Genomic DNA, 25,595 nt, shown 5'->3' on the forward strand with positions numbered 1-25,595 from the left:
GCTCATTCAATGGGAAAAGTCCTATCCCCAGGGCATGTCTCTAAAAGAGTCAGCAGCAATTAATTATTAATTAATTATTGCTAAACAAATTATTATTGCAGATGTGTGAAGCAGCAATAGTGGTTTAAGGAACCAAGACTGGCCAAATATACCTAAAAGGAAGATCTGGAGAATGCTGTCCATAGGCAGCTTGAAAAGAGCTGACATATTCCTGGGGATCTAGAATGCTATTTGCATGTACAAAACTGTATCCATGCTGAGGAAAAAAACTAAGAAAGCCCAAATCTCTCAACTCTGGATAACCATGAAGCCCTCCCTGCACAAGGAGAAAGTAATAGTTGATTATATACTGCCAGAGTATAGAACGCATGCCTCAAAAACACAGAATCCCTTGGTAAAGGATGAAAGACTTGTTGGCTCTAGGTACTTAAAGAAATCGCTGTGCAATAATTCACAGGCAAGTAAACTAACCATGTAGTGTCTTTAGTAACTACACACAACAGGATATACGAACTTTACAAAATTAGCCTAGGAAGGTCATTAAACAAACAAAACAAATTGCAACAACAACAAAAACACCACTCTGAGGAGGAAGTGGGGGAACTTAATGTCCACATTATATTATTTAAATCTTTACTTTTCAACAAAAAAATTGAAAGACAAATGAATAAATAGGAAAAGTATGACAAGGAAAAAGCAAGCAAGAGAAAATGTACTTGAGGGAGCCCAGAAGTTTGAATCAGTACACAAAGCTTTAAGTCAACTATTACAAATAAGCTCAAAATTAAAAATATGGAAGTTATGTCTAAAATACTTTAATTATAAAAATGCCTCACCAAATAGAAAATATAAATACATAGCAATTATTTAACAACAACAACAACAACAAAAACGCCACAAATATTACAATCAAATAGAAGTTTAGGAGTTGACTAATACAAAAACTAAAATGAAGTCACTAGATAGGCTCAACAGATTTGAACTGGCAGAAAAATCAGCAAACTTTAGACAGGACAAAACAGACTATCTGAACTGAAGAACAGAAAGAAAAAAGGCTGAAGACAAATGAACACAACCTCTGAGACCTGTGGGACACTATCAGGTATACAAATATATGCAAATTAAGAATTTCAGAAGAAAAGGAGAGAAATAAGCAACAGAAATTTTACTTGAATAGAGCCCTAAAACCTCAAATTTCATGAAATATCATACATCCAAAAAGCTCAAAGAACTTCAACTAAGATAAACTCAAAGAGACTCACCACAGACACATCACGCCAACTGGTGAAAAACAAAGAGAAATCACAAAAGCAGAAAAACATAAATGAATTATCATGTAAAACGAGCCTCAATAAAATTAACAGCTGACTTCCCATGAGAAATCATGAAGATGCCCTCAAACAACATAATACACATTCTTCCCACATAAACATGAAATATTCTTTTGGACAGATCATATTTTAGGCCATAAAACAAACCTCAATAAACTTAAAAAGAGTGAGATTAATAACATTCTTGAACAAGAACACAATGAAATTAAAAACTAAAAAGAAATAAAACTGAAAAATCACAATGTAGAGATTAAACAACACATTCCTAAATAATAACAGATAAAAGAAAAAAAATCACAAGAAAAATTAGAAGATGCTTTGGGAAGAACAAAAATATACCAAAACTTTTTTTGAAAAAGGTCTATCAAAAAGATTTATTTGCTTTAAAATGCATTCATTTCCAGAAGCATTGTTAATAAAACATTACAATTTCTCATCCTCTGTAATAAAGTATTGAAAATGAGTTGTGGTATGGTAGCAAACACTGCAGGTATTAAGTGCAATGATCCTGTGATGCCTTTATAAATCTGAAACCCATGTAGGACAATAAATTAACAATGAAAAAGACAAGAGCATCTAACTGCTGTCTGGTTATCTCCTTGCAATGCTTCAGCTTATAAGTTGTGCTCATTCAACATAAAATTAGGTCTTTCAAATTGTAAGGCGGATTTTTGCTGATATATTCCTAGTGTGAAAAAAATAGTACCTTACCACAAAAATATTTTTATGGCACAAAATTTAAGTTGTTCCATAGTGGTTCACATAGGTGTAATAACAAATAGGCATAGGGCGCATGGGTGGCTCTGTCAGTGGAGTGTCAGACCTTGATTTCGGCTCAAGTCTTGATCCCAGGGTCATGGGATCCAGCCCCGTGTCAGGAGCTGCCCCTCTCCCCTGCTCGCATACACTCGCTCTCTAAAATAAGAAATAAAAAATAATAAATAGGCACAAGAAAATAAAATTCCTGTAAACTATAAAGAAGTAAATTTCACCTTCTTCTGCCCGTAGACAATGCCAAGTAAGCATCGTTAAAGTCTCCCCTCCCACTGCTGTCATATCTAAGTCAGAATCTCCCAAAGAGCCCGAACAGCTGCGGAAGCTTTTCATAGGAGGTCTGAGCTTTCAAACAACCGATGAGAGTCTGAGAGTCCGATGAGAGTCCCCATTTTGAGCAATGGGGAACACTTATGGACTGTGTGGTAATGACAGATACAAATACCGAGCGCTCCAGAGGCTTTGGGTCTGTCACGTTTGCCACTGTGGAAAAGGTGGATGCAGCCATGAATGCAAGGCCACACAAAATGGATGGAAGAGTTGTAGAACCAAAGAGGGCTGTCTCAAGAGAAGATTCTCAAGACTTGGTGCCCACTTAACGGTGAAAAAGATTTTTGTCAGGGGCATTAGACACTAAAAAACATCATCTAAGAGATTATTTCGAACAGTATGGGAAAACTGAAGTGATTAAAATCATAACTGATCAAGGCAGTGACAAAAAGAGAGCCTTTGCTTTTGTAACGTTTGATGATCATGACTCTGTAGACAAGACTGTCATTCAGAAATACCATACTGTGAATGGCCACAACTGTAAAGTAGAGAGAGCTCTATTTAAGCAAGAGATGGCTAGTGCTTCATCCAACCAAGGAGGTCAAAGTGGTTCTGAAAACTTTGGTGGTGGTTATGGAGGTGGTTCTGGTGGGAATGACAACTTTGGTTGTGGAGGAAACTTCAGAGGGTGAGGTGGCTTTGGTGGCAGTCAACAGGGTGGTGGAAATGGGGATGGCTATAATGGATTTGGTAATGATGGAAGCAACTATGGAGATGGTGGAAGCTATAATGATTTTGGAAATTACAACAATCAATCTTCAAATTTTGGACCCATGAAAGGAGGAAATTTTGGAGACAGAAGCTCTGGCCCCTGTGGTGGTGGAGGCCAATACTTTGCCAAACCACAAAACCAAGGTGACCATGGTGGTTCCAGCAGCAGCAGTAGCTATGGCAGTGGCAGAAGGTTTTACTATGTTTACTGCCAGGAAACAAGGCTTAGCAGGAGAGGAGAGCCAGAGAAGTGACAGGGAAGCTACAGGTTACAACAGATTTGTGAACTCAGCCAAGCACAGTGATGGCAGGGTCTAGCTGCTACAAAGAAGACATGTTTTAGACAATGTACATTGACAAAAAATCTGAGGACTGTATTTGTGATTAATTGTATAACAGGTTATTTTAGTTTCTGTTCTCTGGAAAGTTTAAAGCATTCCAACAAAGGGTTTTAATGTAGATTTTTTTTTTTTTGCACCCATGCTGTTGATTGTTAAATATTAATCATAGTCTGATCATGACGCTGAATAAATGTGTCTTAAAAAAAAAAAAGTAAATTCTTTCGCTGCATCTATTGAGAGGATCATATGGTTCTTATCCTTCCTTTTATTGATGTGATGAATCACGTTGTTTTGTGGATATTGAACCAGCCCTGCATCCCAGGTATAAATCCCACTTGGTCGTGGTGAATAATTGTTTCAATATATTGTTGGAGCTGGTTGGCTAATATCTTGTTGAGTATTTTTGCATCCTTGTTAATCAGAGAAATTGGTCTATAGTCCTTTTTACTGGGGTCTCTGGTTTTGGAATTAAGGTAATGCTGGCTTCATAGAAAGAGTTTGGAAGTTTTCCTTCCATATCTATTTTTTGGAACAGCTTCAAGAGAATAGGTGTTAACTCTTCCTTAAATGTTTGGTAGAATTCCCCTGGAAAGCCATCTGGCCCTGGACTCTTGCTTTTTGGCAGATTTTTGATTACTAATTCCATTTCCTTACTGGTTATGGGTCTGTTCAAATTTTCTATTTCTTCCTGTTTCAGTTTTGGTAGTGTATATGTTTCTAGGAATTTGTCCATTTCTTCCAGATTGCCCATTTTATTGGCATACAATTGCTCATAATATTCTCTTATTGTTTTTATTTCTGCTGTGTTGGTTGTGATCTCTCCTCTTTCATTCTTGATTTTATTTATTTGGGTCCTTTCTTTTTTCTTTTTAATCAAACTGGCTAGTGATTTAACAATTTTGTTAATTCTTTCCAAGAACCAGCTTCTGGTTTCATTGATCTGTTCTGGTTTTTTTTGGTTTCAATAGCATTAATTTCTGCTCTAATCTTTATTATTTCCTGTCTTCTGCTGATTTGGGGTTTTATTTGCTGTTCTTTTTCCAGCTCCTTAAGGCGTAAGGTTAGGTTGTGTATCTGAGATCTTTCTTCCTTCTTTAAAAAGGTCTGGATTGCTATACACTTTCCTCTTATGACCTAACAACTCAGGCAACAACAGATGTTGGTGAGGATGAGGAGAAAGAGGATCTCTTTTGCATTGCTGGTGGGAATGCAAGCTGGTGCAGCCACTCTGGAAAACAGTATGGAGGTTGCTCAAAAAACTGAAAATAGAACTACCCTATGACCCAGCAATTGCACTACTAGGCATTTATCCACGGGATACAGGTGTGCTGTTTCGAAGGAATACATGCACCCCATGTTTAGAGCAGCACTATCAACAATAGCCAAAGTATGGAAAGAGCCCAAATGTCCATTGATAGATGAATGGATAAAGAAGATGTGATATATATATATATATCTTACCACTTATATATATACACACACACATACACACAATGGAGTATTACTTGGCAATCAAAACGAATGAAATCTTGCCATTTGCAACTACGTAGATGGAACTGGAGGGTATTATGCTAAGTGAAATTAGTCAGAGAAAGACAAAAATCATATGACTTCATTCATATGAGGACTTTAAGAGACAAAACAGATGAACATAAGGGAAGGGAAACAAAAATATTATAAAAACAGGGAGGGGGACAAAACAGAAGAGACTCATAAATATGGAGAACAAACTGAGGGTTACTGGAGGGGCTATGGGAGGGGGGACGGGCTAAATGGGTAAGGGGCATTAAGGAATCTACTCCTGAAATCATTGTTGCACTATATGCTTACCAACTTGGATGTAAATTTTTAAAAATTAAAAATAAAATTTAAAAAAAAAGTAAATTTCAAATCACAAATTACAGAACCTAGTTATTAATAGGCAATGTATTAAAATACACAACATGTAATGGGAACATGTTTAGAACACATAAGTAAATTCAACAAGTTACTTTATTTTTTTTTTTTAATTTTTTTTTCAACGTTTATTTATTTTTGGGACAGAGAGACAGAGCATGAACGGGGGAGGAGCAGAGAGAGAGGGAGACACAGAATCGGAAACAGGCTCCAGGCTCTGAGCCATCAGCCCAGAGCCTGATGCGGGGCTCGAACTCAGGGACCGCGAGATCGTGACCTGGCTGAAGTCGGACGCTTAACCGACTGCGTCACCCAGGGGCCCCCAACAAGTTACTTTAAAAAACTCATGGAGGGGCACCTGGGTGGCTCAGTCAGTTAAATAACTGACTCTTGATTTTGGCTCAGGTCATCAACTAGTGGTTCGTGAGTTCGAGCCAGCATCAGGCTCTGCGCTGACAGTGTGGGGCCTGCTTGGGATTCTCTGTCTCCTGTCTCCCTTTCTCTCTGCCCCTCCCCTGCTCGCTCACTCTCTCTCTCAAAAATAAACATTAAAAAAAACAAAAAAAAAACTCATGGCAAAGAAAGCTATAGTTACATACAGGGAAATCTATAGTTGTAAATGCCTATTTTTTTTAAAAGAAAGATCTCAATTTAATAAATCTTTCATCTTGGAAAATTTGAAAAGAGCAAGCTAAATCCAAAGCAAGCAGAAGGAAGGAAATAAGAACAATTATGCAGAAACAGGTAAAACAGGATTAAAACAAAATAAACAAAATCCAGAGTTGGTTCCTTGAAAAGATCAACAACATTGACAAATCTTTAGGTAGACTAACCAAGAAAAAAAGAGAAAAAATTCAAATTGCAAAAATCAAGAATGAAAAATAGAAAGGAGTCCTATCAAAGTTACAGAAAGGATTACAAGGGACACTATAAGAACAACTGCCTGCCAACAAACTAGATAACTGAAATAAAATGAACGACACAAACCAGCAAAACAGACTCAAGTAGAAATAAAAATACTCATGTATGAATAAATATAATAGCTTGAATTCATAATTTAAAAATTTACCACAATGAAAATCCAAGGCTCCAATGGCTACACTGGTTATTTATACCAAACATTTTAAAAAGCATTAATACCAATCTTTCACAAATCCTTCCAAAAAATAGAAGAGGGAATATCTAATTCATACTATGAAATCAAATGCCCTCATAACAAAATCAAAGACATCACAAGAAAACTATAGACCACTTACAAATATAGATTAAAAAAAATCCTCGGGGCGCCTGGGTGGCGCAGTCGGTTAAGCGTCCGACTTCAGCCAGGTCACGATCTCGCGGTCCGTGAGTTCGAGCCCCGCGTCAGGCTCTGGGCTGATGGCTCGGAGCCTGGAGCCTGTTTCCGATTCTGTGTCTCCCTCTCTCTCTGCCCCTCCCCCGTTCACGCTCTGTCTCTCTCTGTCCCAAAAATAAATAAAAAACGTTGAAAAAAAAAAAAATTTAAAAAAAAAAAATCCTCAACAAAATACTAGCAAAATGAATCTAGCAACATAAACTACGGGTTATACACCATAATCATTAGGGTTTTTCCCCTAGGAATGCAAGATTTATGTAACATCCAAAAGTCAATGTAATAAACTATATTAAGGGGAAAATAGGATTATCTAATTAAATTGTAAAAAAATAACTAACAAAAGTCAACAGCCTCCCACGATAATAATTCTCAACATACTAGCAACAGAATACTTCTTCAATCTGATAAAGAATATCTGCAAAAAACTCACCTAACATCATACATAATAGTGAAACACTGAAAGTTTTCTTCCTAAGGATCAAGAAAAGTATGTCAGCTCTTACCACTTATATTTAATATTGTACTAAAGGTTCTAGCCAATGAAATTAGGCAAGAAAAAATAAAAGACATGCAGATTGGAAAGGAAAATGTAAAATTATCTCTATTCTGAGATGACATGATCTTATATGTAGAAAATTCTAAGGAATACACACACACAACTATTAAAATAAATGAGTTCAGCTGCTGCAGGCGGGAGCTCAGCCTGCATGTCAAATCATGTTCTTTGGTGGCATAAGCCCCAGTACATACATCTATGGCCACTTCCCACCCCTCCCTGCCCAATGTGCTCAGGCTACCACAAGACCAGAATGGCCACCCCATCCAAGACGAGACGCCCATCTCCCATGACCAGCTCTGAGGGGACCTGCACCAAGAAAACTGTCATCGAAAGGAACATTGCTTCAGGGAAGACATTTGTGAATATTCTTAAACAGGTCTGCAAAGATTGGGAAGTGGTTCCTGAACCTGCAGCCAGATGGTGCAATGCTCAAAGTACTCAAGACGACTTTGAGGAACTAACATTTTAAAAAAGTGGTGGGAATGTTCTTCAGATGATATATGAGAAACCTGAATGACAGTCTTTTACCTTCCAATCATATGCCTGCCTCAGTCGAATATGAGCCTAGCTTGCTTGTCTCAATAGCACGCTCAAAGATGCAGAAAAGCCTGTATCAATTTTTGAACAACCTCTGTATAGGTATAGGCATAGTTTTGCATCTAGTTTGTATCAGTATGACTACATGAATGAAACAGAGTAGGCAATTTATCAAGACTGGCATGACTGGATGAATCTAAAGTTTGGCCAAAGCTCTGAACTGGATGGAATCAGTTAGCTTCGAGCCACTGCAGAGAAATGCTTGAATAGAATATGGGAAAGAAATGAAGACCAAGGCATTCTTGAATATATACAGAAGCTTCACTATAAGCATGAAAGCTGAGTCCTGCATAGAACACTGAAAATCAACTTTGATTTTCTACAAGAAATCCCTATCTTAACACTGGATATTAATGAAGACTTTCAAGGCAAATATGGTTGAAAAGGCCAAAGAATCTTTGAGTACTTTGTGATCTTGCTGAAGACTACAGGCAACCAAATGATTCCAGGTACTTCAGCTTTGTGTACCCTTCATAGCTTCATATTCATTCAAGTCTCTAGAAAACCCAGGATTTCTACCATTTTTGCTCCAAGAAAAAAAAATTTTTTGATGAATTCTACATAAGAGTTTATGAGCAGTTTCTTTTCTTTTTTGCTTAAAAAAAATAAAGACATTTAATTATCTTTCACAACAGAGAGTCTGGAGGAAGATGGTTCCAAGTAAGTACAGGCTAAATTCTGTCATAAAGGACCCAGTCTCCTCCTGTCTCTCCCCTCCATTATTCTCAACAGGCTGGCCTTTATTTATTTGTTTATTTGTTTTTTTCCTGGTGCTTCTTATTGCACTAGTGACCAGTTTCTTCACTGGGAACTTTAATGTTACATAGTAAATGGTAATGTGTCCTGTGTAAATTAGCACACCTATTAAAAGTTGAAAAGTGGAATTTAAGGAATCCCTACAAAAGAGTTTTTATGTTTTATTTTAAATATTTTTCATTAAGTGCTTCCCCTTCCATCTTAAGTTATATGGAAGATAAGACCAGTTTAGTATTTAATTACTTCATTGATATTTACTAATGTGTCTATAACACATTAATAAGTAAAGGAGCAGGTCAGACTTTGTTCCCATTTTGTAATGGCATAACCTAGCTTATGAGTCATTTAATCTTTTTCTGCTTTTGTTTCTACATCTGTGGCATGGGTGAGACTAGATTCATCTCCTTTTGCATTGGATTTTAGAGGATTAAAGAGGAAATGATAACTTAAAATGTTTTTGTCCTTAAAAGACAAATGAGTATAAAGATTCAATGCACATGGAGCTTACTATAGCTGCCTACTTTCTCCATTCTCAGACAATTCTTTTAGAATAGAATATTACTGCTATAGTTAAAGGATTGGCTTAAAATTTAATTGTCTTTAATTCACTTAAGGTGAAAGTATAGATTTCCTTAAATTGCTTCCCATTTTTATAGGTAAAACATTAGTGGAACATAGCAAAAGATAAGTTTTTCCATTTTACTTTTTATTGACCCTGTACTAGGAATGAGTAGTTTTTCTTTATCTTTGTACTCAGTGAGAAGTCAAAAGAGATACTAAAGACAAAGAAGATTATTTTCTTAGCAGTTTAGTCTCTTTTGTCCCAGATCTTACTTCCTGTCCCATCCTGCTTTCCCTAGGGTCTAGATTAATTAGGTGGCCTATTTTTTTTTTAAGTTTTAATTTTTTTTTTTTTTTCATAGTAATCTCTACACCCAATGTGGGGTTTGAACTCATGACCTTGAGATGCAGAGTCACATGCTCTTCCAACTGAGCAGGTCAGGCAGCCCAGCAGCCTGCCATTTTAAAGTTTAAATAAAAGTCACACATTTCTACTTTGAGACCATCATGGTCACCCTTTGCTTCAGAGCTTGCTTTGCGTCTCTATAGAGTTATACTTTAGGGGTTTTTCTCCTTTAAATTACTGATAAAAATGACCTTGTTTTACATATTCTGTATCTTGAAAGCATTATCATTTTTGTTAAATATATATTAGGAAATATATAAAATAATAAAGACAAGGTAGAATAAGTTTTTAAAATCTGCATGGATTCATTTTAGGTCTATAGGTAAAGACTTTCTTCACGTTTGTTCAGTTAGGGTATGCAATATTTAACTTTTCTATTTGACATTTTTGAAAAAAAATCTATGCTTTTGAAACTAATTATTTTCCTTTCTTTTTAAAATGTCATTTTTTGTTTAGTTTTGTTTTGATAATCAAAGATTATAATTTTGTAGGCTAACCAATCTAGATGCACTAATCTTTGAAAAGGAGACTTTATTTCAAATGCTATATTCCCCATGTATATTAAAACTGTCTCATGTTATTGTATGGGGTTTTTTTGTTTCTGTTTGATACAAATGAATTTGTTTACTAAATATTAGCTTAATGAATAAGTATAAATCTCAAAAATAAAATAAAATTAAGTTCAGCAAAGCTGCAAAATGCAATCTCAATATAAAAAATCAATTGTATTTATATATACTAACAATGAACAATACAAAAATGAATTTTTTTTAAAAACTGCATTAACAGTATGAAAAAGAATAAAATACTTAAGGAATAAATGTAACTAAAGAAGTACAAGATTTTCACGGTGAAAACTATAAAATACAGTTGAAAGAAATTAAAGATCTAAATAAAATGGAAAGACATCCCACATTCATTAATTGGAAAACTTAATATTAAGATGGCAATACTCTACAATTTATTTACAGACTTAATCCAATAAATATCTCAGGTGGCTGGTTATAGAATCTGACAAGCTGATGCTATTATTCACATGGAAATTCAAGGAACCCAGAACAATTTAAACAATCTTAAAATAAATTAAAAAAAAAAAAAAGAGAGAGACTTCACAAGCTACCATAATTAGGAAAACTATGGTAATGGCAAAAGGATAACACATAGATTAATGGAAGAGAATTTATAGTTAAGAAATAAAGGGCGCCTGGGTGGCGCAGTCGGTTAAGCGTCCGACTTCAGCCAGGTCACGATCTCGCGGTCCGTGAGTTCGAGCCCCGCGTCAGGCTCTGGGCTGATGGCTCGGAGCCTGGAGCCTGTTTCCGATTCTGTGTCTCCCTCTCTCTCTGCCCCTCCCCCGTTCATGCTCTGTCTCTCTCTGTCCCAAAAATAAATAAAAAAGGTTGAAAAGAAATAAACTCTTAGGGGTGCCTGGGTGGCTCAGTCAGTTAAGTGTCCGACTTCAGTTCAGGTCATGATCTCATGGTTCATGAGTTCAAGCCCTGCATTGGGCTCTGTGCTGAAAGCTCGAAGCCTGAAGCCTGCTTCGGATTGTGTCTCCCTCTCTCTGCCCCTCCTCTGCTCACGCTCTGTCTCTCTCTCAAGAATAAATAAACATTAAATTTTTTTTTTTAAAGAAAGAAAGAAACTCTTACATTTATGGTCAATTGAATTTCAAAAAAACAAACAAACAAACCAATACAATTTAGTGGGGAAAGAATAATCTTTTCAACAATTGGTGCTGGGACAACTGGATATCCACATGCAAAAGAAGGAAGCTAGACACCTTACACCACACACAAAAATTAACTCAAAATGAACGACAGGTTTAAATGTAAAAGCTAAATAATAAAACTCTTAGGCAAAAACTCTCTGAAATAAATCTTCATGATCTTGGGTTAGGTAATGATTTCCTAGATATGACACCAAAAGCATAAGCAACAAAAGTAAAGATAGATTGTGGACTTCAAAATTTTTAAACACTTGTGCTTCAAATGATACCATCAAGAAAACAGAAAGTGCACAGAATGGGAGAAAATATTTGCAAATCATATATCTCATATAGGAGTGGTATGAGAACTTATAAAGAACACTAACAACAGTAAAAAGATAAATAATCCAACTAAAACATGGGCAAATAGCTTGAATAGATATTTCTTCAAAGAAGACATAAAAATGGCCAAGAAGCACTTGAAAAGGCATTCAAAATCATTAGTCATTATGGAAATGTAAACCAAAACCAAAACAATTTTACCCATTAAGATGGCTAAAATCAAGAGATAGGCAATGACAAGTGTTAACAAGGATATGGAGAAATTAGAATGTTCATTCCTTGCTGGTGAGACTATAAAATGATGCAACCTCTTTGCAACAAAGCTTAGCAGTTCCCTAAAATTTAATCATAGAATTACCATATGACCCAGCAATTATAATAGTAGGTTTATATCTAAGAGAAATGAAAACTTATGTCTATCCAAAAATTGGTACGCAAAGGATCATAGTAGTATTCTTAATAGCCAAACAGTGGAAATCACCCAAATTTCCATCTACTAATGGATTTTTTTAAGGTGATATATCCATACAATAGAAAATTATTTTACCTTCAAAGAAAAATAAAGTATTGATACATGCAATAACAATGGGTGAACCTTGAAAACGTTATGCTAAGTGAAAGAAGCCAGTCATAAAGACCACATATTATTCCATTTATATGAAATATATACAGTAGCCAAATCCATGAAGACAGAAAATAGCTTTTGGTTGCCATGGGGTTTCTTTTCAGGGTGATGAAAATGTTCTATAGTTAGAAATATTTGCCCAACTCTGTGAATACACTAAAAATCAGTGAACCTTATACTTTAAAAGGATAAATTTATTATCTATGAAACTGAATCATTCATACATTGCCAGTGTGACTGTAATACTGTACAGTCACTATGAGAAACAGTTTACTATAAAACTAAACATCCAGGGGAGCCTGGCTGGCTCAGTTGACAGGGCATGTGACTCTTGATCTCTGGGTTGCAAGTTTGGGCCCCACGTTGGGTGTGGAGATTACTTAAGAATAAAATCTTAAAAAAAGAAAAAAAGAAAACTAAACATCCAATTACCATATGACCCAGCAGTTACATTCTTAGGTATTTATCTTAGAAAAAGAAAAGCTATGTTCAAACAAAAATCTGCACATAAGTGTGCACAGCAGCTTTATTCATAATAACCAAAACTGGAAATAGCCCAGATGTCCTTCAACAAGTAAAATGTTGAGCCAAACTGTAGTACGTGCATTCCATGGAATACTACTCAGCAATAAAAATGAACACTACTAATACACAAAACAACTAGTACTAATCTCCAGAGTATTATGCTGAGTAAAAAGAAAAAAAGAAAAAGAAAATGATCCCAAAATATTATAAACTGCATGGTTTCATCTCTGTAACACTTTTGAAATGATGCAATGTTTAAAATGGTGAACAGATTAGCAACTGCCAGGGGTTAGCAGTGGGAAGCGAGTAGGTATGATGGATTATCAAAGGGATTCTTGAGCTAACAGAATGTTCAGTATCTCTAGTGGTGGTGGCACATAAATCTATACATGTGTAAAAATGTACCAACGTAAATATACACACCTCCAGGGAAATCTGAATAAGATAATTAGATTTAGATTGTATTAATGTCAAAATATTGGTGGGATATTGTACTACAGTTTTGCAAAATGTTACTACTGGAGCAAACTGGGTAAAGGATACATAATATCTCTATTATTCCTTAGAACTTAATATAAATCTACAGTTATCTCAATTTAAAAAAAAAATGCCTCTCAGGCACAGAATTAAGTACAGGAAAGAACAGGGCAGTGATTGCTGGTTTTCATGAGAAACTATTTTGTACTATTTTATCTTATTTGTAAGCATATATTATTGATTAAAAAGAAAGAATATCTTCTCCCTTAAATAAGGTATATGTGTGAAGTACCTGACATATAGAACATCTTTGATAACGTTAGCTCTCTTTCCCTTCCATTTGAAGAACAAGACAATGTAGACAGACTAAGATGTCAATACTAAGTAGCCTGATTCTGAGTAGAGCCACCAGTAAGCCATCTGATGAGATTATCAAGGGCTAAAATTGGAACCGTAAGGTATTCCTACCAAGATAACTATGAGAGAATCTCTCACCATGACTGAACAACTTTAAAACAAAGCCCTCTTTCCAGTCCTTCTTCAGCAAGCTAAGAGTAATTCCAGGGAAATCTAGAGGCAAAGTAGTAGAGCACATACAATAGATTTGCCGTCATATAAAAAAATCCTTTCATGATCATGGTTTTATTATTAACTGCTTTCATCACCACTAACATTAATTGAGTGCTTTTACGTTCAGTACATCATTTCATGCATTCTCATCATTTAGTATCCATGCTAATGCTGGAAGATATAGGTATTATCCCCATTTTATAGACAAACTACAACTTAGAAATGTTAGGTATATTGCCCTAGTCAGAGAGATAGTCAAGGGCACCATGTCAAGATTTTCCTCATGTATTTCCTCATGCTAGGAAATACATTCTAGCCACTAACTCTGCATGGTCTTATTTTAACAAAAGTGCCTGACAATAACTATCATGTGCACCTTTCACACAAAGAAGGTACCCTGGCCTTGTTTCTGACTGAGTATCTGTGAATCTGGGAATACTCAATATCTGGGAATTCACTGAGACTTTAAGTCTCAAGTCCATTCATTTTATCATAATGTCTGCACTCTATGCCCAACGACTCCAATGTTGCCTTTCAAGCATTAAAATTCCTTTCCTTCCACCAACTCACTTTACCAATCAGCAATCCACAGGGCTATCGTAAAAAGACCCACAAATGAGAACTTCCTATTTTCTTATTACATGTCCTTGGCCATTGCTGGTAAATACTCTTAATCATTCCCTAGTCCTCTGCTTACACACATTCTTCTGTACACACATACACACAATCACATACATTCATGAATTCCATACTCACTCTTCCCTTTACCTCTCCATGTCACTGTCATAGCTCAAGCCATCATATCTTCCCCAAGGTTAAAGTCTGCCATTGTAAAAATCAGCCAACCTCCCATCTATTGACCTCTCCTTCCCTATGGTCTCAGAGGAAACATGTTCCTGTTCTCCATACTAACCTTCTGTAACAGAATCCAATCTCTGTAGTAAAGGGTCCTTAGTTTCTCCACGGGCTCCATCCCTCTGGCTTCAAAGAAGCAAATGTCTCCCTTTCTTGAGAAACACTTTCACCTGAAATGGAGCCTTGTGTACTCTTCAGTTCAAACTGACATATACATTATATTTAGTTAATATCTATCATCATGCCCACGTCATTATGCAAGAAGCACCAGAAATTAAGTTTTTGTGATGATAACGCAAAGGATTAGGGAAGGAAGGTGCCATCAGGAAGATGTAATTCTCCTTTTCTCTTTTTTAGGATGTTGCCGACATGGTTTTTCCTTCAGTGGGAAAAGAGGTCTACGATTCAGGGAGGAGAGCTATAATTCGGTCTGGGGAGGCAAAAGGAGTGAGGGGGTGTATCGGGAAATCTCAAAAGCTAAGCAACTAGGAAAGGGGAGTATTAGCCAGTCATTCGTGGCTATTTAGCAAGGAAAGGAAACAAAGGATAAAAGAAAAAAGAACTTGAAGTGAGGGGCCTAAGGCAAGAGGAAGAAAAGAACTAAAATAGTGCCAGTCTTTGAAGCAACTGCCTGCTCTCCAACAGCCCAATCTCTCCCTTGGGCTGAATTTTCACCTACCTGTATATCCTAACATCAGGTAAGAAGCAACTAATTAGTTAATTCCCCTCAACTTTTCCGTTTTTCAGAAGTTCAATTTCTGAGTCACCACTGATTCTCCTCTTTTCATCTTTCAATGTCAGGTGCATAAATCTCATCTTCTTTTTATAATTAATCAACTCAGTCCTCTCCTAATACCATTCGCAACTCTACCACTTTAGTCCATGACCATATCAGCTTTCGTCTTAAGAGTCCTGAAAGATCTATATGGCTTGTCCAAAATTACAAAATTACTCAGTTGCAGAGCTGAGGCTAGTACTCATGTCTTCTGAATAAGGTATTTCCTTATGTTTCTTCAGATCTAGAATACTTGCAAATCTTTTAAACTAGTACCATTTTCATTCCTTCATCAGATACTTATTAGGTACCTAATATGTACAAGGTATTATGGCAGGTGCTCTGGGGCACATGGGGTGAACATAATCTTAAAATGTCTACATCATAAGAATAAGTACAAGTAAACCTAGTAATATAAGACATGAAGCTATTAAGAATAATACAAAGTTCCACAGGAATACAAAATAAAGTTCATTTACAACTGGGATGATTAGAGATAATAGATGATTATAGATAGATGATTTGAGGTGGTACTTGACAGATAATTAAGATTCCAGTAAGCAAAAATGGAAGAAATGGCATTACTCCAAACTAAGAACATGAGCAAATACCAAGAGGCAATTGAAAACAGCCATTTACTTACCTAAAGGATAAATAATGAACGAAGTTATAAAGTTAAGGAATAAGGTATGGCCACATTATGGAAGCTGTGAATAAAAGGCTATAAGAGCCTAAACAAAAAAAGCAAGGTCTGGAAGTGACTACATGAGTGCAAATCCTGGTTTCTTCACTTAACTGCTGTGTGACTTTGGAAAAATTAGTTAACCTCTCTACTGTGCCTCAATTTTCTTGTCCATAAAATGAGACTAATAATAGTACCTAATAGGATTGCTGAATTAAATGAGTTAAAAAAAAAAAAAAAAAGAGCCATCTGTAGGGGCACCTGGATGGCTTAGTTGGTTAAGTGTCTGACTCTTGATCTCAGTTCAGGTCTTGATCTCAGAATCATGAGTTCAAGCTCTGTGCTGGGTGTGGAGCCTACTTAAAAAAAAGAGAGAGAGAGAATCATCTATAAATGAATTAATACATCTATAAGGCTTTTAGCACAAGTTAGGTCCAAAATAATTGATTATGTAGACAATAAGAAGTGAAATGCTTAAGCAGAGGAACAACAATATTAATTAAAGTGGTGTCTAAGGGAAAGTCATCTCTGAAGATGGAACAGAAGCCACATGGCTGGTACCACAAAAAAACTCCAAACACAAAGTACTTTGGGCCTGACCTAGGGTGACAGAAAAGAAAAGGAAAAAGGAAAAAAGTATTGGGGGAGCTAGCCTCCAGGATCACTTCCTATCATTCCTACCTCTTGGCATTCACATCCTCTGTAGCCCCTCTCACACTGTACATGGTTGATCTATGTGACAAAAAGAATAGGACAGAAGAGGTGCGATGTCACTTTTGAGACTGTTATAAAAGACACCAGGGCTTAGCCCCTCCCTGTCTCTTTCTCTTCGGAAAGCCAGTTGCCATGTTGTGAGAACTGCCCTACGAAAGTGGCAAGGAACTGACACTCGCCAACAAACACATGGGTGAGTCTGGAAGTGGATCCCCAGGCTCTGGGACCCTTTATTTGACTGTACCTTGTAGAAGACACTAAGCTGGACCCAGCCAGTTGAGCCATTCCCAGATTTCTGACCTTCAGAAACTATATGAAAAAACAAGCACTTATTTTAAGCTGCTTCAGTTTTGAGACAATCTGTTAAACAGCAATAGATCACTAATATAATTATTGACAAGAAAAACTGGTAAGTTCTTGAAAACTAATAGAATCAGAGGGCAGAACTGAGTCTCAAGTCAAACACTAGGATTTCTAAGGATGTACTGTGAATGCCTGACATTAATTTTTGGTTGCCAAGGCATCCATTTCAGAAGACATCCATCTTGAACAAACATAGCACCAGTTATATGACACAAACCAACAAGATCAGGAATTAAGCTGCCCCTACCCATGAAGGTCCCTCTTTCAGAAAACCCTCGGTAACCTACATAACTGACTATCTGAGTGACTTCACTTCTCCCTTCTGGTGCTCTAATTCCCACCCTTAGGCTTTAAATTAGCCAATAAAGAATGAACCTCCAAAACCCTAGACACCCCACCCTCAGACCTCAGGTTTTCTTGCTCTCCTCTTCCCCCAGCCCCCCTCCACCTCACTGGGTAGCACGTGGGTGTGCAACGTACCCTCCAGGACCTGGGAGTTGTAAATCTTGCTCCTCAAACGTCCCTGATGTTTGTTGCTGAAGTGCATCCTGCAATCATAACAATAACCACAAGGTCTGGTCCAGCCACAACATTGGCCCTGGTCAGGGAAAACGGCTCAGTACAAGTAACCCAGGGGCCCAGGCAAGTGCCTCGGGCATTCCTAGTCAAGCATCACTGTCAATAGACTGAGACCAACAACTTGCAGGAGAAACTGTCAGGGCTTAGTGGATTAAGGGTAAGAAATTGATAATTTCATGATACACTGAGTTTAAACGGAGCTCAAGGAAAAGGTCAAATACACATCTGAAAGTCAGCTATATAGCTGTGACAGTTAACGTCAAAGTATGAGCTTGCCAAGAATAAATGTGTAAAGTAAGAAAAAGCACAAGATCAAAACTTAGAACATGGCAGGAACAGAGTAAAGAGAAGTAAACGAGCAGATGCCAGACAGGGAGGGAATCAGGATAAGCAACAGACAGGGATGCTCCTCCCCCCGCCCACCCCCCCCCCCCCCCATCAATAAAAGCACGTGATAAATGTGTCAAATGCTAGAGTGACCATGATTTAACAAATTCATATATTTCCTTGATTTTTTTTTTTTTTTTACATTTGACTACATCTGGAATCAGGATGTCTCATAATCAATAGGTATGTTTGACATAGGTTTCTTTTACTCCACACAGTTACAAAATTGAGACTGACAATCTTTCTCTGCTTTCCAGAAGCAAAGAAACATAACAATGATAAGGAAGCTGAACCAGTGTATGTGGACTCTTTTTTGCCAAGAAGTTTTTGGTAAAAGGAAAAAGTCAAAAAAGGAGGCCCTGTGTTTGCTTTTTTAAATTTTAGTATGATGAGACAAGCATGTTTGTAAGCAAGGAACTTAGAAACAGCTTTTTTAAATTTTTTTTTTAATATTTCAATTTATTTTTGAGACAGAGAGAGACAGAACACAAGTGGGGGAGGTGCAGAGAGGGAGACGCAGAATGTGAAGCAGGATCCAGGCTCCCAGCTGTCGGCACAGAGCCCGATGCGGGGCTCGAACCCACCAACCGTGAGATCACGACCTGAGGCAAAGTCGGATGATTAACGGACTGAGTCCCCGAGGCGCCCCAGAAACAGCTTTAAAAAGGCCACGGCAAACACAATTTTCGGAAGGAAAAGATGTACTCACAAATGCAAGTACAATCATTTACATATCATTAATGTAATATTCCTACACACGCACTCCGTGCCCAGATACTGTGGTATAATTTGGTATACACAGCTTGGCAGCGGTTGGCTTCGGACTCCTCTCCCACCGAGGCAGGAATAGAAAGATTCAGAAACAGTTTGGGATAGAAAGGAAAAGTGTGGCAACACAGATAACGGGGGGTGTGGGGGGTGGGGGTGGGGGGGCGGATGGCACATCCATTCCAACATCCACCGCTGTCTTCATGTGTTCTACGACAGTCAAGAAGAGACAAACAATGCCAAACGCTAGCGAGGGTAAATACAGCTCACACGCTAGTTCCAGATTCAACTCCGGTCGCTCACTTCCGTCACCTCGCCAGCTGCGACCTCTCCGCTCCGCACCTCCAGCGGTTCCCCCTGCCCTCCGCATCTCACCGGGAAGGCGAGACGCCAGACGGCCGGCGGGGGGCTGCTTCCGCACACCTGGGCGAGACCGACCTCAGGAGAGGCACACTGCGAGGCAGGCTCCATCCACGCTCACCGACAGAACCAGCCGCAGCCTCGCCAGAGATCACCAGCCAGCACAGCGCCTGCCTCTCACCCCTCATAGCCTCTGGCCAGCCCAAGCGCTCCCTGCGCCCCGCCGGCCTGGCCGATGGGGAACTGGAGGGGGTAGGACACACTGGCGCTGGAGGGCTACCGGGAGACCGCTGAAGACAAAGCAGAGAGAACAGGCCTGGCGTGGCACTGGTTCCCAGTCTACAACTTACCTTCCGGGTACACGAGGTACCGCCGCCAGGCATCTCTAGACGCTCAGCCACCTCCCGCGCGGAGCCTTCGCAAAGGCTGGCTGTCTCCTCAAGGTGCCGGAAAGCAGCGCGCCACGGAACTCGCTCCGCGCGCCGCACTGTGCGCTACAATTGGCGGGTGCTCGGGCGAGGGGCGGGGCTTTTCCGGACACAAGGCCCTCCCCGCGCTGCGCGCCACGCGCCACGCGCGCGTTGGGATTGGAGCGCTGTCGGCGGTGGGGCGGGGCTTCTCCGCCACTCCTTGCTTTCTGGGCACAAATGGGTTTAACAAAGCTGGGCTGTGAACGTGGGTAGTCGGTGACTCACCAGCTCTGAAAGGGAAGGGGTTAGCGCCGTTTATCGCACTTTCCTTGTTGGGGTAGAGGTTGTGCAGAGCGAACTCTGGACAGGCTACAGTGCTGTCCTTGAGTTCCTGGTTGGGAGCTGCTATGCGGGTGCCTCTCGCGGGGTCAGCCGCCAAGTGTTTTTTCAAAAGAAGCTCATATGTGGTCTGTTTTGTCAAGCAACAACTGACCTTACATGAAAACTCGCAGTACGCTACAAATTCAATAATCAATACTTAAGGAATGGTTCTAGCTGCCTAACTCCCAAGAAAGGAGTGTTCTTTCCCTATGTATCGGGGCGGGGCCAGGGATAGGTTAGGTATCCTGAGCAGAAATTCTCAAATATAGGAGACATTAAAATCGCCAAGATTTATTGTAACGAGGCATGACTGGATTTCAGATTCTGTAGGTCTAGGGTGGTGCCAGAGAACGTGTGTTTCTGACAAGTTCCCAGATGATATTTGATGTGGAGAACGAAGGTAAAAGAAATATAGGGGGAAAAAATCCTTAAATTTACAGCCCATTGACAAATACTTGAGACAAGCAGAGTGACCTTCCTCAAGGAGCTTGGCTGCCTCTATGTCAATTCTTTGTTAGAGGCAAAAGGCAACCTTAGCTTGTCATTAGCCAGACCTCCAGGATCCTGTAAGTTTTGGTTAACATATGAAACTCCCTTTGGAAACTTCCTTTTTTCTATCCCCAAGACACATGCTAGCAATCATCCTCCAAGCATATGGCCCACTGATGCGTATCTGAAGGGTCTCATGACTAAGGTTTTATTAGATAGTTAGTAAGTGATCTTTTCCTAACAACAGGTAGCCCCTTAAGGTCCTGGAAACCTTGTTTCCAAATTCCTTAGAGACTTAAACTATCCCTAGCCCACTGCTAACTTGAAATTATATAATCAGCCACTCCTCCTCACAACCCCAGTGCAGCTCTTTCTGCTCACTGGTTCTGTCCCCGTGCTTTAATAAAACCACCTTTTTGCATGGAAGACATCAATATTGTTGGTGTTGGTCCTATAATTCACCTTGAGAGCGACAGGCAACCGCCATTTCTTAGATCCCACAAGTGAGTATACTTAAGTGTCTCATCACTTTGAGAAGTAAATTTAAAACGGAATACAATGGGAAGGGGAGCCAGGACTGAGTAGAAACCCAATTAGATCACAAAGTCTAACCAGGTAGGAATGTTCCAAAATAAAAGCGTCTGTTGTAGAAAAAACTAAAACAATGATTTCAGTAAGTTGACAAAGTATCAGCTAGGGAAAGAGAAAAGGATTCTTCATTGTACCCTCATAAGTATAGTGGAAGCGGAGTTTGGTCTTCTGCTTCAAAGAAGCACTTTTTTTTTTTTTTTTTTTTTTTTTTTGCCTTTGTAAGAATACATTGCTTTGCAATTTATCCATTTTCCCTATTCATTTGCCATTATTGCCTCAATTAGGCCTTCTGACACAGTTTGACCATTTATTGTGTCTATCCTTTGGATCTTTATTATATATCTCCACCAGACTTCTCTATGCCACTCAGCTATAGCCTCATTATACTACCTGTCTGTAATCGCCACTTGAATGTCTGAGAAACTCTTCAACCTAAATTTTTCTCCTCCCCAAATAAGATAATTCTCCATCTCAGTAGTGGCACTAACATCCACCCAATAGCTCATGCTGAAACCTGGGATTTTCGTGAACACTTTTGTGTCCCTTATCCCAGTCCTGCCTGTCCCACTTTCCATTTGTAAATTTCTCATCTAACCACTCATTCTCGGCTGCCACTGCCATATTCCAGGTCATAATTTCTTTTGCCCAAACTACCCAGTAGCTTCTAATCAGTACTTCCTCATCTACTCTTGCCCTCATCTACCACATACACAGAATCCATTCTCCATGTAAACATTCTAATGATGTCTATGCTGTCCATATTAGTCTTCCTTTCAGTTGCCAAATGTACTCTGAGGCCTCAGGGTATATGGATTTGCTACTCCATTTGCCTGAAAGGCTTTGGCCTCCTTCTGCCATGTCACTTCATACACAGCTATTAAAAATTGTTCATGCTGACAGATGGATACAAGGAGGTTTATAATATTATTCCTTACTATTCATATGTTTAAAAATAAAATTTTAAGTTGAGATTTTCAAAAACCAAAAACCAAAAAAAAAGAAACAAACAAAAAACCCTGAATCTGATCTTAGTTTCTTTGAACTCCCAAAGCTAGAACCCCCTGTTCATTTTTACATATCCTATGATACTTTGAAGATGTTCTAATAAGCATAATTTAAACAATTATTATAATTATCATCTGGCTCCACCTCTGAACCGTAAAGTAGTAACATTTCTTTCTTCTTCACATTCATATCCCCAGCACTTAGCACAATGTCTTCCATGTACAAAGCACTCAAATAAATATTTGCTGTGATGAACTAATAATTATGAAATAATTATTTCTAATAATTTGTCTGAGGTCTCACAGCTACAAAGTGTTTAGGATTAGAACTGTTGTGAAACAAAGGTTCATGTTTTCTCCACTATATCATTCATAACATAGTATAATTATGAGGAATTTTCAGTTGAACAGAGACTCAGCAAAAGTGAATTACCCATAAGAAAGATAAGCCTGTGCTAGAATGGATTTTTGATTCCTACCCAGTCCTGTCTTATCAACAAATATTCAATGCCAAAACATAAAAACAAGTGGGAAAAATTTTCTATTAACTCTTCTCATCAAAATTTTTGCCCTAGTTCTTGTTTTGCAGATATCTGTGGTTTTCACTCTGCTTACAAGGATCCTAAGGATTCCATGAAAGGAACATGGAGTCTGTTGAGGGTAAGAGTCACAACAGGATCTCTCCTATATCACCAGGGGAGGTCTTCTTTCCTCTGTTTTAAAAATAGGGTGAGATTTCACTTAAAAAATAATAAATTTGGGGAAAGAATGTTCGAAATCCACTAGTCTAGTCTATATCTTTTTCTAGCCTAGTAGTTAAGAGTGCAGTGGGCTGCAAGTGAAGACAAGATTTGAATGTGAAAAAATGAAACTGTAAATGTATTAGAATAAACCTGATCAAAATTCATTTATAATTTTTTTTGGGGGGGTTCTAACTATGACTCAAAATTCACTACTCATAATAGAAAATATTGATAAATTCAACTGCATAAAAGCCTTAACTTATGCATGGCAAAAACTACAAGCTAGTAAAAGACAAATGACACAATAGGAAGACTATTTGGTACTCCTCTCATATAAAAAGATTACTCCCCTAAAGTATAAATCGCCCTTGAAGTCAGGAAAAAATTACCAACAACCCAGTAGAACATGGGCAAAAGACTTAAAGTGTTCACTGAAAAAGGGACACAAATGGCCTTTGTACCTATGAAAAACGTGGCACCTCAGTAGTGAGAAATGCAAATTAAAACCGCACACCTAAAACATTGGCTGAAATCTAAATACTTGACAAAACACATTAGGGTAAAGGCATTCTCATAAATTGCTAGTGGAAGTACAAAATCATGGCATCCCTGTCAAAGGGAATTTGGTAATATTTTTTCAAAATTACAAGTGCATTTATCCTTTAAGCTAGTAATCTCACTGCTGGGAATTATTTCTACAGATATACCTGCACCTACATGAACTGATAAGTATAGAAGGATATCTACTGCAGCATTATTTGCAATAGCAAAAGACTAGAAATAACTGACATACTCATTTACATAAAGTAGACTGTTAAATAAACCATGGTATACCTTCACAATGATCTCTAGGATATATTCAATGAAAAAAAGCAATGGACAGACTAGGGTTCATAGTGAGTTGCCTTTTTAGTGTATGAAAGCAGAGAAAGAAATATATTTGTGTTGCTTGTGTCTGCATGAAGAAATACTAGAAATATAGAAGAAAAAAATGAACTTGATACTGAGTTTTATTCTGTAGAGAGGAGAGAAACCAGGTAATTGGCATGAAAGGAATAAGACTTATGCATTTTGATTTTTTTAGATTTATTTATTTTTTTTTTTTTAATTTTTTTTTTCAACGTTTATTTATTTTTGGGACAGAGAGAGACAGAGCATGAACGGGGGAGGGGCAGAGAGAGAGGGAGACACAGAATCGGAAACAGGCTCCAGGCTCCGAGCCATCAGCCCAGAGCCTGACGCGGGGCTCGAACCCCCGGACCGCGAGATCGTGACCTGGCTGAAGTCGGACGCTTAACCGACTGCGCCACCCAGGCGCCCCTAGATTTATTTATTTTTGAGAGAGAGAGCACAAGCAGGGAAGGGGTGGGGGGTGGGGGGTGGGGCGCCAGAAGATCTGAAGTGGGCCCTGCACTGACAGTAGTGAGCCCGATGCAGAGCTCAAACACATGAACCATGAGATCATGACCTGAGCTGAAAGTTGGACACTCAACCGACTGAGCCATCCAGGTGCCCCTATATTATTTTGATTTTTGAGCTGAACATATACTCATTCAAAAAATATAGATTGAAAATTTAAGAAAAATGTGCACTATGTTCTGGAGTGATGATGGTTGCACAACTGTAAATATAGTGAAAACCGCAGAATAGTACACTTTAAAGGGTGAATTTTAGGCTGTTTGTCTTATATCTCAATAAAACAGTTATTTTTTAAAATGTGGTCAGGGACTGGCAGCATCAGCATCATCTGGGGAATTGTTAGAAATGAAAATTTGGGGGCCCTCTCCTAGACCTAAACTGACTAAATGAGAAATTTTATGGGTGGAGCCTGGCAATCTATTCTGACATGCCGTCCAAGTGATTCTGAAGCATGCTCAATTTTGAAACCTCTTGACTAGATGGCAGTTGGTAGAGGTAACAAGTTCTTGCACAATAGTAATCTGAAAGCATCTTACTACTACATCCATGCACTCAGGATAGGAAGAGAAGTCCTTCTCAAACTTCTTAAAATCATGAACAACAATAATGTCAATAATCATAATAATATCTAACATATTTGTGCAGGCACTGTATTTTTTTTTAAATTTTTTTTTCAACGTTTTTTATTTATTTTTGGGACAGAGAGAGACAGAGCATGAGCGGGGGAGGGGCAGAGAGAGAGGGAGACACAGAATCGGAAACAGGCTCCAGGCTCCGAGCCATCCGCCCAGAGCCTGACGCGGGGCTCAAAATCCTGACCTGGCTGAAGTCGGACGCTTAACCGACTGCGCCACCCAGGCGCCCCTGGCACTGTATTATTTATTAATCTCTTTACACGAAATGAAAATAAGTGTCTAACCTCCTACATTAGGACATAACCAGATAAGTGCTCAAAAGCTGTTAGCTATTTGTTTACCTAAGATTTATTATTATTATTTTATAATTTATTATTCGCCTTAGATCTATTTTAGCATCTCTTTTTCCAGTTTTATTAAGATATAATCGACATGTAGAACTGTATAAGTTTAAGGTGTATATCATACTAATTTGACTTACATATATTCTAAAATGGTTACCATAATAAATTTAGTTAATATCAATCATCTCATATAGATATAAAAGAAAAAAGAAAGAGAAAAAATTGTTTTTTTT

General features: G+C 38.3%; 1 protein-coding gene and 2 pseudogenes across 1 annotated transcript in view; 2 read left to right on the forward strand and 1 right to left on the reverse strand.

The window, feature by feature from the left end:
* Nucleotides 1–19,846, reverse strand: part of SPIDR (scaffold protein involved in DNA repair) — a 504,871-nt gene extending 485,025 nt beyond the window's left edge. The window contains exon 1 of the mRNA XM_086694922.1: nt 19,697–19,846. Within this exon, the coding sequence (XP_086551048.1) occupies nt 19,697–19,729 (33 nt within the window). The 5' untranslated portion in view covers nt 19,730–19,846. The remainder of the gene's footprint in view (nt 1–19,696) is intronic.
* Nucleotides 305–3,488, forward strand: LOC112859378 (heterogeneous nuclear ribonucleoprotein A1 pseudogene; annotated as a pseudogene).
* Nucleotides 7,547–8,306, forward strand: LOC112859625 (deoxycytidine kinase pseudogene; annotated as a pseudogene).
* Nucleotides 19,847–25,595: the final 5,749 nt, after the last annotated feature.

Source organism: Puma concolor, chromosome F2, assembly GCF_028749965.1.
Source record: "Puma concolor isolate L17-30 chromosome F2, mPumCon1.1.hap2, whole genome shotgun sequence".
Taxonomy (NCBI): domain Eukaryota; kingdom Metazoa; phylum Chordata; class Mammalia; order Carnivora; family Felidae; genus Puma; species Puma concolor.